Source organism: Falco peregrinus, chromosome 13, assembly GCF_023634155.1.
Source record: "Falco peregrinus isolate bFalPer1 chromosome 13, bFalPer1.pri, whole genome shotgun sequence".
Classification (NCBI taxonomy): domain Eukaryota; kingdom Metazoa; phylum Chordata; class Aves; order Falconiformes; family Falconidae; genus Falco; species Falco peregrinus.
Window position 1 is genome coordinate 4,158,728 of NC_073733.1, and position 13,310 is coordinate 4,172,037.

At 42.8% G+C, this 13,310-nt stretch overlaps 1 protein-coding gene across 2 annotated transcripts in view; it reads left to right on the forward strand.

Moving 5' to 3' along the window:
* Nucleotides 1-13,310, forward strand: part of ATP7A (ATPase copper transporting alpha) — a 30,856-nt gene that overhangs the window by 13,688 nt on the left and 3,858 nt on the right. For both annotated transcript variants that reach the window (XM_055817997.1, XM_055817998.1), the window contains exons 5-22: nt 1,188-1,394; nt 2,426-2,589; nt 3,130-3,291; nt 3,886-3,962; nt 4,136-4,361; nt 4,765-4,998; nt 5,246-5,337; nt 5,754-5,881; nt 6,054-6,208; nt 6,515-6,649; nt 7,575-7,769; nt 7,969-8,151; nt 9,078-9,291; nt 9,929-10,075; nt 10,516-10,658; nt 10,990-11,193; nt 11,769-11,886; nt 12,403-12,505. In XM_055817997.1, the coding sequence (XP_055673972.1) occupies nt 1,188-1,394; nt 2,426-2,589; nt 3,130-3,291; nt 3,886-3,962; nt 4,136-4,361; nt 4,765-4,998; nt 5,246-5,337; nt 5,754-5,881; nt 6,054-6,208; nt 6,515-6,649; nt 7,575-7,769; nt 7,969-8,151; nt 9,078-9,291; nt 9,929-10,075; nt 10,516-10,658; nt 10,990-11,193; nt 11,769-11,886; nt 12,403-12,505 (2,887 nt within the window). The remainder of the gene's footprint in view (nt 1-1,187; nt 1,395-2,425; nt 2,590-3,129; nt 3,292-3,885; nt 3,963-4,135; nt 4,362-4,764; nt 4,999-5,245; nt 5,338-5,753; nt 5,882-6,053; nt 6,209-6,514; nt 6,650-7,574; nt 7,770-7,968; nt 8,152-9,077; nt 9,292-9,928; nt 10,076-10,515; nt 10,659-10,989; nt 11,194-11,768; nt 11,887-12,402; nt 12,506-13,310) is intronic.

Below are 13,310 nucleotides of genomic sequence, written 5' to 3' on the forward strand. Positions count from 1 at the left end.
AATGGTGCTCCACTTTGCTACTGTGTAGTAGTCATGGCATGAATATGGAGCCAGAGCTTTGCTAGCAGTGAAGAATGCTGCAGGATGCTGTGCTGAAGTTTCTTCCGTAGCAAATTATCACAGACTTGGCTCCTGCGAAGCACCTAGTGAAGGGATATTTAGCCAGGTTCAGGCATGACTGAGGAGTGACAAGAATCTGAAGTGTGTGGATATAACTGAGGAAGTTAAAACAATGCTGTCGTGACATAACCCTGGTAGGTGGCTGAAGGCCACTCAGCCACTTGCTGTCCCCCCCCATGGTGGGATGGGGAAGAGAAAGGTAAAAGAGTGAGAACTTGTGGATTGATACAAAGGTGCTTTAATAGGTAAAGAGAAAGTTGCATGTGCAAGCAAAACAAGCAATTAATTCATTACTTCACATCGGCAGGCAGATGTCGAGCCAAGCAGGGTTTCATCATGCATAACAGTCACTTGGGAAGACAAATGCTGTCACTCCAAACATATCCCCCCTTTCCTCCTGCCTCCCTCAGCCTCTGTTGTGAGCATGACATCGTATGATGCGGAATATCCCTTGGGGCAGTTAGTGTCAGCTGTCCCGGCTGGGGAAGGGCAACTCCATTTCTTGATTCAGTAAGATTAAATTTTGAAAAATACAGTACATGAGCTATTATTTGGCAACATAATAGAAGTGGTCAGGTGCTCCCTTCTAATTCCTTTCGTACTGTTCCTGCATAAACATCTCCTGAATTGCTGTAAGGAGCAGTTGTCTGTAGCTTGAGAGCGCTTCTCTAAGGTCAAAACCCTGCTGACTTTGCTTATGAAACGGGCACGCACTTACAAATTCAGCTTTGTGCCCCAGGGAAAGTCAGTAAAAGTGTGTGTAAAACCCAGGTTGCAATGCAGAGGTTTAGCTTACAACCTACGGAAGAGGGCAAAGGGTGTACAATAGAGAAAAGATAATGCAGAAAGGCAAAAGGAAAAATAGTATCAAAACAGTCAGTGAGTTGATCAGTGGCCCAACCCTTTGTCTTGGTCTCTGTTGCTGACTCTTAGTTGACAGACGGATGGATGAGCCTGGTTGACAAGGCTTATACAATTACTGGGTTTTGGTCTACATTTCCAGCAGCGTGTATCTGTGGCACTGCAGTGGCCGTTCACAGTGTCGTGACTTGCCATCTCCTTTTCAGCGAAGGCAGAGCTGCCTGTGGCCGTGGGGCAGCCCTGGCCCGAAGCGCAGCTGGAGTCTCATGGGACCGAGCTCCCCCCCGCAGTGTCACCAGCCCACCTTGCTGGGCAAGAGACAAAGACTATATCAAAGTGCTACGTCCAAGTCACAGGAATGACGTGTGCCTCGTGTGTAGCCAACATCGAGAGAAATTTGAGAAGAGAAGACGGTAAGCTGGATGTCAGTGTTATCTCTTAAATTTGTGTTTCTTTTAAATAATCCATCTAGCTTTTGTGCAGCATTTTTAATGAGTGGGCTGTCAAGGGAAGTACCGTTGCTGGTGCGTTTCATGGGTGGGATCATAGTCTACTCACTGTTTGCTCATAGGATGCAAACAGTGTTGTTCTTGCTGGTTTGTGGATGTGTGGCCAGAGGCTGCCTTTGCAAAAGCAGGAGCTGGAGCGCTCCAGAGAGAATATTAGGATCAAATTCAGATCCTTTAGAAACTAAAAATAATCTTTTTCTACGGGAGGTATGTGCCCAGGCCTGCAACTTAAACGCAGAAGCATATGTGCCTGCGTTGGGAAGGGAGCTGTTAGAGAGGGACAGCGTTTATATGGATTAAAGACATGTAAGTTAACCTTAGCTCGGCGAGTCAGGACAGCTATCTCTACCTTCTGTCAGCGTGATGGTTATATTTGCAGGAACAAATAGCTGCATGACCATGATGTAATAAAGAGTCATTAATGTAGACTGTTTAATTACTGTAATGAAAGTGGATGTGTTCCAGGTTAACCTGGAATTTAATTTTTTTCATCCTAGAAAATGGGTTAACAGAAATCCTTTTCACTTAACATACAGTAGGATTGCACGTTGGTAGATCTGCCCTTTCTCATGGGTGGTGTTGTCCCTTGAAGAAAAGGCTTTTGGAAATGGTTAACGCAGATCAAAAAAATAGGCAAAACTGTATTTCAGAAGAACTTTTTTAGAGTAAAAACAGTTCATATAGCATAGTTTGACCATCTGTAATGAGACTGTTAAAAGCATGCAACGCATGGAGTAATACTTTCATCTGTCACATCTACACTTAGGTGCTGTTGTTGCAATGTTGTTTGTATCTTCCAAAAATGATGACTTTTTATATGTACCTACAATACGGTAGCTTTCTCAATTTCAATAAATTGCTATTGTGCCATCAGGTTACCATAAACGCAGTGTTCCACTCAAATGTGATCTGCCATTCACATTTTTGTTTTCTAGGAATACATTCAATACTTGTTGCCCTAATGGCAGGAAAGGCAGAAGTAAGGTATAATCCTGCTGTCATACATCCTTCAGCTATTGCAGAGCTCATACGGGAACTGGGATTTGGAGCTACCGTGATGGAAAACTGTGGGGAAGGAGATGGAATTCTGGAACTTGTTGTAAGCTAGTAATTAAAACCAGCCACCCCTGTCTTTATTACTTTTATCTATTGAATGTGTTTGTGTAAGCATCCACTTCCTAAAAGTGTTCATCACATAATAGAGCTCAATTTACAAAAAACAAAGTTTAAGACTACACCAAGTATGTATCACAAACTGTATCATGCCGTACAAACTGTGCTGGCTCACTACTACACTTAAGTTGGAGGAATATTCCTGTGAGTTTTTTGTTTACTTTGCCAATTGCAGGAATTTCCTTTTTTTTTTTTTTTTTTTGTTTGTAGGTGAATCTAGCACAATGCACCCCAGCTCTGAGCCCGACGAGCCAGCAGAGGTTTAGCAGAGCTTAATAACCTCATCTCTCTGCTATGCTTCCTCTGTAGTGCTGTCATCCTTAACTAGAGAGCTCCATCTCACTGCTTTAAACCCCAGAAATACGCAATAAGCAATTCAGGATAGTCATAAATGCTTTTTCTTTTCCTACTTTTTAAGGTGCATAACCTGTGGTTTTGGTAACAGGAGTGAGCCTTTGTTTTACAGGTGAGAGGAATGACTTGCGCTTCTTGTGTACACAAAATAGAATCCACCCTCATGAAGACTAACGGTGTTTTATACTGCTCAGTAGCTCTTGCAACCAACAAAGCACATGTTAAGTACGATCCTGAGGTTATAGGTCCTCGAGATGTTATACAAGTAATAAAGGTAAGTGTCATGAAGGCACCGAGTCTTGTAAAATGTCCAGTGTCCTTTGAAGAGTTACATACCCCAGAAACAGAAGGCAAGACTATTAAAGGGAAATATCTGTGTCTCTTCCTCCCTCTGCTATCTCTTAACGCAGGTTTCTGCAGATACTATGTTCTCAAAAGCAATGCTCTATCCTGACTTGGTCTAAGGTTTTAAGTAGAAATACTAGGAGAGCCAGGCTGTGGTAGAGTTGAAGATACCAGCTATGTGTTTGTCGAAAAATGAAGCACATCCATGGGTGCTGTAGCAGGAGAGAGGTGAAATAAGTTTCTTGGCTTTCTCCCTCGATTTCTCCACTTCCATGCTTCAGGAGTAACCACTTTGGAAAGCCACATCTTAGAATAGCATTTTAATGTTCTAGACAGATTGGTTTCTACGTCAAATTGCTTTTCTCTCTTTGCACTGAAAAATAGTGATAGTCAAATCAGAAATGTTAATGAAGTAAATCATATGTAAGGCTGGCACCATCAGTCGTCTGGCAATAACTTTATATGAGACCAAAGTGTCCTTAAAAATTGGCTGTTCTCTTTATTGTTATGCTTTTTTCTTTAGGATTTGGGTTTCACTACTTCGTTAGTCAAAAAAGATAGATCTGCTAGTCATCTAGATCACAAACAGGAGATAAGGCAGTAAGTATTCCTGAACGTATTTAGATTTTATAAACATCTCGATTCTTCTGCTTCCATCAACAGTAAAGTTAGGATTAATTTTTTTGTGACTGTGCAGACTTATTAGCACTAGACTGCAAAACAGTTGTGTGTTTTTTCTTTTTTTTTTTTTTTTTTTTTTTTCCAAATCTGAGGTGGAAAAGGTCGTTTGTTGTGAGTCTCGTTTTCTGCATTCCTGTCATGGGGCTGATGATTTACATGATGGTTATGGACAGTCAGCTTTCAGATGCTCGTGCACATCACAACATGAGCAGCGAGGAAATGGAGGCCCTTCACTCCTCGATGGTCCTGGAACACCAGCTCCTGCCAGGACTCTCTGTTATGAATTTTCTATCGTTTTTACTCTGTGTCCCTGTACAGGTAAGTGGGAAGATGACAACTCCTGGTTTGTTGGGCTTAAACACTCAAAATGGGAGGTGATGAAGAAATTAAATTTGAAAAGCGACTCTAATTCTGCTGATCGAAAATGTGTTTGAGGGCGCTGTGGACCGTGCTGAGTGGGCGTAGGGGTGCTGGGCAGCATCGGAGGCAGCCTGCCTGGCTGGCGAGCACGGGGAGGAGCTGGTGGACCTGTGTGGGGCTGGGAACACCGGAGAGTACTGCGGTAGCGATCCCAGCCCTTGACTAGAGCTGGGATTTTGTTGGGGAAGAGGTGGGGAAGGCAGAGAAGGCAAATAAAACCGGCGTCTCCCTCTCTGACGGTAACACCGCTGTGGCGTGTTACAGACACGTGTATAAAACGCGACGGACGCTCTCGTTGCAGATATTTGGAGGCTGGCACTTCTACATACAGGCGTACAGAGCTCTGAAGCACAGAACTGCGAATATGGATGTGCTCATTGTTTTGGCAACCTCCATTGCGTTCGTCTACTCATTTGTTATCCTTCTAGTTGCAATGGCTGAGAAAGCAAAAGTAAACCCCGTAACGTTCTTCGACACACCTCCTATGCTGTTCGTGTTCATCTCCCTGGGCCGGTGGCTGGAGCACGTTGCGAAGGTAAGGCAAATAGGTGCCGTTTCGGAATGTTGTGTATCTTTCAAACAAAAGCTTTGTTAGGTTCTTTTAACCTTTGTTGCAAAATAATGTTCAGTAACCAAACTATTAAAATGTGAAATTACTTAATATAATCTGTTTGCAGAAAGTGTTTTCTTAATAGGGTAAATTGCAACATACGCAGTTGTCATTTACCCAGCCATTTTTTTTCAATAGCATAGTCAGAAAAATATAAAAATTATTATTCTAGGGTAAAACATCAGAAGCGCTGGCAAGACTAATTTCATTACAAGCTACTGAAGCTACTATTGTTACCTTGGGCCCTGATAACGTTCTTTTAAGGTATCTTGCTTTGTCGTTTTTCTCTGTTTTTTCCTTTTTTGTTGTTAATACGCATAATTAACAGACAAATGTTACCATTCTATAGAAATATGAAGCAAGTAACTGCAGATTTGCTGGCAGATTTGCCAGATATAAATGTTAAAATGCAGAAAATTAACGCTGCTGTGATTTGTATTACTGGAATATTGCTAACTTTTGCTGAACTAAGAAAATTAGTGGATTTGCTCAACTGGAAAGTAAATAAAATGATGATAAAGTAATCGTAGTGCTCATTATAAAGGGCTTTCTTCTGACCCTTTCTGTATACATTAATGATGTCAACCAGTGGGATGATGTTTTGTGTGTAGTGACAGCTGCTTTTGCCTGGGAAACTTCAGTTGTAACAGCCTCTTATTAACAACACTACTTTGTTCTAGTGAAGAGCAAGTCGATGTGGAGCTGGTTCAACGAGGTGACATTGTCAGAGTGATCCCAGGAGGCAAATTCCCAGTGGACGGTCGTGTTATTGAAGGACACTCTATGGTAGATGAATCTCTTATCACAGGTGAGCACTTGCTTTTTGCAACTGTAAAAATGTTTTTCTTTTCCTTTAAACAAATCTGAAGAAGAGGAGTTAACTGATGTTCTCCTCAGTCTTCTAACTGCATGTTAGGAGTTGGTAGCTGCTATAATGTTGGCGAAATATACCTTAGTATCTGTCCTTGACCTTTCCTTAGGTGAAGCAATGCCTGTGACTAAAAAACCTGGCAATACAGTTATTGCAGGTTCGATTAATCAGAATGGATCACTGCTGATTTCGGCAACCCATGTCGGAGCTGATACAACTCTTTCCCAGATTGTTAAACTTGTGGAGGAGGCCCAGACCTCAAAGGTAGAGTATTATCAAATTAAGCATTTGGGTTTCGTCTTATCATTTAGGCATCAGCATATCAAATCGTTTAAAGAGTGGTTAAGATTATTTAGGCTTGCATTGCAGTTGCATAATGAAGTATCTTGGTGAATAAGGACTTTGATATGGTCTGCTGTTCCAAGTCTCGTCGTCTTATTAAGCAAATACATAATTATAAAGTGTGGTATGCCAAATGTGCTGCAAACAGAAGCTATGATTATGTCTCTGTCTGAAGGCGTGCAAGAGAGTAAGCATGATGTTGCCTGAGCTGATGTTTTTCCTTCCTAGGCTCCTATCCAGCAATTTGCAGACAAACTTAGTGGCTGCTTCGTTCCTTTTATTGTGGCTGTCTCTGTGGCTACCCTTTTTGTCTGGATTGTAATTGGATTTGTGGATTTTGAAATAGTAGAAAAATACTTTCTGGTAAGTAAGTCTCCTTAAACACCTTCTGAAATAGGTAAAAAATAGTTAGCCTACAAGTCTGTTAGACTGCAATCATTGCCTTTACCTGAATTATCCTTGCAGGCAGTTGCTGACTGTAGATATTATATTATTGTTCTTGTTATATTTTTCATATTGCTTTTTTTACACTTTTATATTTATACTTACCACTCCTATGTTTATACTTAAAGAGAATCTGCAGCAATTCATCAACTCCTAAAAATTAGTACTTAAAACGAAAAAGTTAATTAAAAGCAGTGGATACTAAATGTCAAAATTGCCCGCTTTCTGTTCCTCCTTTGTGGGGAAGAGAAGTCCCTTGTGTCACAAGCTCCACTTCTGCATCTAGTTTTGTTAGCGTAGCTCGGTGTAAATTCATCTTTGAAATCGGTGGAATTAATCTTCATTGCAGATGCAAGCAGAGGATCAGGATCCTAACTTGTACCTTAGGGTTGCTTTAGATCACAGGTTTCCTAGTTAATGACAGTTTCTGTAGAATTTATTAGCTTCCAGGAAGGCAATCTTCAAATCCTTTGTTGCTGTATTTGTCGTTGATAGAGTATCTTTTATTACATTGTGGCGTAATATTGTTGATAGAGTATCTTTTATTGCTTGACAGCACACAGAAGTTACCATAGCACGTGGTACCTTACTTGGGAAAATGTCCTGTAAATAAGACAGATTGTGGGTATAGGCAGTATAGAACAGAACTTAGTTAACTAGTCATTATCTTTGTCATTAATCTTACCTTTACCATGATTTGCCTGTGCTTTACTACTTAGTATTAAGTATTTTAGCTTATATACTTGCCGATTATTTTTTTTTAACATCAAAGGCAACATGTAGTTGAATATGTTGTTTCTACTGTTTGATTTCTTCTATAACTGAAATAAACTTCTGTCACTAGGGTTACAATAAGAGCATTTCTGCAGCTGAAGTGGTAATCCGCTTTGCTTTCCAAGCCTCTATCACAGTGCTGTGCATTGCGTGCCCCTGTTCTCTGGGATTAGCCACCCCGACAGCGGTGATGGTCGGCACTGGAGTGGGAGCCCAGAACGGCATCCTGATCAAAGGAGGCGAGCCGCTGGAGATGGCACACAAGGTAGGAAACGAGGGAGGTTGCTACCAGGGTGGTGCTGGTGGCGTTTTACCGCTGGCTGCCCTAGTAGGTAATTACGTGTGCTTCGGTGTGTGTCGGTAAGTGACGGATCGTTAGTGAATTGGGTTGAACTGGGTGGTTTTCTGAGGCAGCTACACCTTAAAGCTTTTTTACTGAATGAAGTCTTCCTGGTTTGTTGCAGGTAAAGGTGGTCGTATTTGACAAAACGGGTACTATTACTCATGGGACTCCCGAAGTGATGCAGGTGAAGTTTCTAGTGGAGAGTAACCAACTACCACACAATAAAATGCTGGCGATAGTGGGGACCGCAGAGAGTAATAGCGAGCATCCTCTTGGAGTAGCAATAACAAAATACTGCAAAAAGGTAAGATAGTTGTACGGGAAAAGTGTAGCTTGTGTTATGGAGGAACCTCTCCTGCAGTACTTAATATGTTTGAATAGTCTTGTGTTATTTAAAAAGTAATTGGTGTATCCAGTCGGGAAAGCTGAAAGTTGAGGAGCCACATAAATCGCTTAATCCTGTATTAGGTGTGCTGGATACTCCAGCTTAAGTTTTCATGGTTGATGTTTCTCTGTTCCTGGTAGAGTTAGTGTGGCTGCACTTTATTTCGTGAGGTTTGTAAATGCATCTCGTGGTCTAACCTCAGCCAGCAGCTAATAGCGAAGCACCGTGCAGCTGCCAACTCGCTCCCTGCCCCCAGCCCACACAGCGGGATGGGGAGGAGGAGCGGGGAAAAGGTAGAACTCATGGGTTGACATAAGAATTTAATAACTGATGTGAAATAAAGTAAAAACTAATAACGGTTGTAATGGAAAGGAGGGAGAAGGGGAGAGGAATAAAATCCAAAGGGAAAAAACCCAAGTGATGCATGATACAATTGCTCACCGCCCGCTGACCGGTGCCCAGCCAGTCCCCGAGCAGCGATCGGCTGGCCCTGGCCAGCTCCCCCTGGTTTATACACTCAACATAATGTTCTATGGTATGGAGTATCCTATGGCTAGTTCAGGCCAGCTGTCCTGGCCGTGTCCCCTTCCCAATTTCTTGTGCCCATCCAGCCTTCTGGCTGGCAGGGTCTGAGAAGCTGAAAAGCCCTTGACTTGGTATAAAATTACCTAACAACAACTAAACCCATCCGTGTGCTATCGACATTTACTCTCATACCAAATCCAAAACACAGCGCTGCACTGGCTATCAAGAAGAAAATTAACTGTGTCCCAGCTGAAACCACGACAATGTGGCATGCTTTTATATATTTTAAATTTTTCTCTGCTTGCATCCTTTTTCTTTAGGAGCTGGACTCGGAAACCCTTGGGACATGTACAGATTTTCAGGTAGTTCCAGGCTGCGGCATTAGTTGTAAAGTCACCAATATTGAAGGACTACTCTACAGGAAAAATAAGATGGTTGAAGAAAACAATATGAAAAATGTGACACTTGTGAAAATTGAGGAAAGTATGGACAGATTGGTACAGCCTGCTTCCATTATTGATGCTGAACTACCAAGTAAGCTAACTCTGATTTATAGAATGAAAGGGATAATTTTTGCTTTTGTGTCTTTAGGATCCATAAGAATGAGGTCACTTCTTTCTGCCCTGGAGAATCATCAAGGCAGATGTGAAGTCATTGGTTTATGTCGTGCTCGCACATCAGTCAGGTCACTTTGATTAAATACAGTTTGAAGTTACATGTTGAATATGGGGCTGGAAAATCATACAGGAATTGTCTTGCAGCTCTGTTTTTACTTTGCTTCATCCCAAGTTACCATTTGCTAGCCAAAATTATGTGTGTGTGCACACTTCTCCAATCAAGAACAGCTCGTTGTTAGATCGTTCAACTCGATGGGGCTGTGAGATACCTATTGGAAGCACTGAGGGAGGGACTTGGTTCTTCACTGTCTTTGTGACCTGTGATTCTTGGTCCACTGACCTGCTTAACTACCCCCGACTGAAGAAGCCGTGGTGGCTGTCTAGTTAGGGACACATGGAAATGTTGGTAGGGCAGAAGGTATTGAGAACTACTTTCTGCTTGGGTTATCTGTAAATGGTATTCCAGTGCGTACTGGGAGAACCTGGATAGGATTAGCTGGAGGGAAACTTCCCAGTTATTCGTATTACAGTAGGGTTGTGTTTTCTTCCTTCAGCTGCTGTGACCTCTCAGAAATACTCTGTTCTCATTGGGAACCGGGAATGGATGAACAGAAACGGCCTCCTTGTTAAAAATGAGGTTGACAAAGCCATGACAGAACACGAGCAGAGAGGTCGCACAGCGGTTCTGGCAGCTGTTGATGGTAAGTTCAGTGCTGTGCTGTTTTTTTTATTCAGGGGTCGATTTGTCACTATTTAAATAGAAAGTAATAAGTAACAATGTCATAGCCGTTACACCTGATGAAGAGAGATCATTAGCTCATTTTGTAACACTTCCATATGAGAAAGACCTCTTCCTGCCTGCCTTAGCGGACTCGAGAGTTGAACAATAAAGCAAAGACTTCAAAGAGAGCAAAGGGGAAGAAAGAAGAGAAAAGAATTAATTTTATTTGTTATTGGACAGTCCATGCTCTGTGTTTCCTCAGACATTGCTGCCCTGATAGCTGTTCTCATTCTGTGTTTTACTGGCGATGCTACCGCTTCTGGAATTGGTCTTACTGGGGAAAAACAGTCAAGTTTTTTTTTTTTCTTAAAGCAATAAAGATCTTTATTACAAACTCATTCTTTCCTTCTGTTCTTTTAGGGGTGCTTTGCGGCTTGATAGCTATTGCTGATACTGTGAAACCAGAAGCTGAGCTGGCAGTCTATACTTTGAAGAGTATGGGATTAGAAGTTGTCCTGATGACTGGTGACAACAGCAAAACGGCGAGATCTATCGCCTCTCAGGTGAGCTGTTCTCCTGCGCGTTTGAAGCTTGCTACCAGCCGCTTCCAGGAAGTATGTTTTGTCATGTTGATGCTGCTTGTGGCTGGCTTAAAGCCAGTCTGTTGTGAAAAATGGTAATTTAAATTCAGAATAAAGGGGGAACAAAAGGAGCCTTTTTGAATGGAAGCAGCAGCTTCAACTTGGAATTCAGAGCTCTGTTCACACTGTGGTGGGTTTGGTCCTTAGGTCGAGCGATAGGTCTCGGCCTTCCTAGTCACATCATTAAAAGCAGAAGCTTTGCTAGCTAGTAGAAAAGCTGTGAGACAGCTTTGTACTTTCTCTCTCTCTTTAGGTTGGCATCACCAAAGTGTTCGCAGAGGTTCTTCCCTCCCACAAAGTAGCCAAAGTGAAACAGCTACAAGATGAAGGAAAGCGGGTGGCCATGGTTGGAGACGGTATCAACGACTCCCCAGCTCTTGCTATGGCAAATGTGGGAATAGCTATCGGCACGGGTACTGATGTAGCCATTGAGGCAGCTGATGTGGTTCTAATTAGGGTAAGAAATTAAGAGTGCTTCATTAAAATGAGATGGTGAGAGGGGTCGGAAGGCCCAGGATGTCTTGAATGATTCAGACCGCTGCTGAGGTGTACAACCTTCATAAGCCAGGAGAACTGGGGCAGAGAAGAGATTGTCGTCATCATGTTTCAGTGTAGTGATGATTATCCTATGAAGGAAACTCCCCCATTTTCTGGGTACTGTATATTGTGGAGGTAATTAAAGTTTGGGAGTGGGAAAAGGAGAAAGCAACCTGACCTTTGGCAAACAAATTATATTTCGGTACCTCCAAGCTTACAGTCGCTTCTTCCTACACGTCAACACCACCTTGACAGGAATTGTGGTCAGTGCCTAGAGCTGTGCACGTCATTTGGATTGCGATGACGTCTGGAATAAATGGAATTGGTGCTGATTGATTGGGCTGTGCAGACAGACTAGAGCAGCCTGCAGAATGCTTACTGTGTTCAGCCTGTAATGTCCAGGGTGTGGTGTTAGCTTTAAAATAGGAGTATGATGATGCTACGTATATGCGCTTTTTTGTCTCTGAGCTCACCAATAAACATTTTAACTTGCAGGATGACTTGATGGATGTGGTAGCAAGCATAGATTTATCGAGGAAAACTGTGAAAAGGATCCGGATCAACTTTGTCTTCGCTCTAATTTATAATCTCATTGGTGTTCCAATAGCTGCTGGTATGTGAACAGTTCTCTGCAGTAATAAGGTCGTGCTTAGCGAGTAGAAGATGGCAGTGATTTACTGTTGTGTGGAAGAGTATCCATTTTCTGCATTTCTGACTGTCAGTAAGTGCACCGTGCTATGCCTGGGGGTGTTGCAGCAGTATATGTGCCCTGTCCTCCTCCTGCGTTATGGCTATTACAGATATGCTCAGCACATCAAAATAACTTTAAGATAAAAGGCTTATTGAATGAGCCCGATCCTGTGAACAGGCAGTTTACTGCAAGGCAGGCAAGACATACCTGCCTCTGAATGTCGGGCTGCGTAAGTGACGCGTCCAGCTGTATCCACCTGGAGGCTCTGGCAGAGGTACAACACAAATAGTCGTGTATTAAATATTTGTCACTTAACACTGAACTAAAATTCTATTTATTGACATTGAAATACAGCTACGATTAGACAGTCCATGTGGAATTGTGTGTGTTAATGTATGAAATGCTGTGCGCCTGCTGTGACCTACCGCTGTTTTCCAGGTGCCTTCATGCCCCTCGGTTTGGTTTTGCAGCCCTGGATGGGCTCTGCAGCAATGGCTGCCTCCTCCGTGTCTGTTGTGCTTTCTTCTCTGCTGCTAAAGATGTGAGTACGAACCATTTTGTAATGGGGATTTGAAGCTCGGGTCTTTCTCTCTGGTGGCAAAAAACCAAGTGTGGGACTCCAACAAATTCTGAAGACCATCAGGCAGGGCTGTGTTCAGCAGCACTCGGTTTTCCTCTTGCTTGAGGAGTCGGTTGGTCCGACGCACTCCAGACAGTAGTGTTTATAGTGTCACTTCTAAAGTGAAATGTACAAATCAGAAGTGTGTTCAGAATGGGAAATTCCTTAGTGGCCTGTGTGTGTTTGTGTGCGATCTTGTGGGGACACGCTGGCTTCTGGGACCGTGCAGCTGTACACGGCGCGCTGGCACTGAGGATTGTTGCAGCCGGTGAGCCAAGCTGCCGCGTTTGTCACTGCGTTACTGTCCCTTACTCCATGGTGTTAGGGGTAGCGTAGCCTTGTGGTGGGAATTGTAGCCTTTGTTACCACACGAGGTTTTGGAAGGAGAGTGGAAGAGCTGGTAGGTGACGGCTACAGTGTTCCGCTCTCAGTAGATAAGTTTTGCCAGTGTTTTGCAGATGCTCAGCCCCACCGGAGCAGTTAAATACTGAGCGATGCACGTCAGCTTTACCGGTTCCTCAGAGCCCTGGCCAAAAAGCACTGGGTTAGCTTATGGTTGTATAGTAGCCTTGCAAAATCTGAAACTTCATCACTGTATAATTATCATCAAATGATGAATGTCTCTGGCTTGTGCACGATCATAGCATGTAGGCTAGTTCCTTCCCGTATTTCAGTGTACCTTACTCCAACCTGAGATGTATTGTTATCTTTGGTTTTTTCCCTTTTT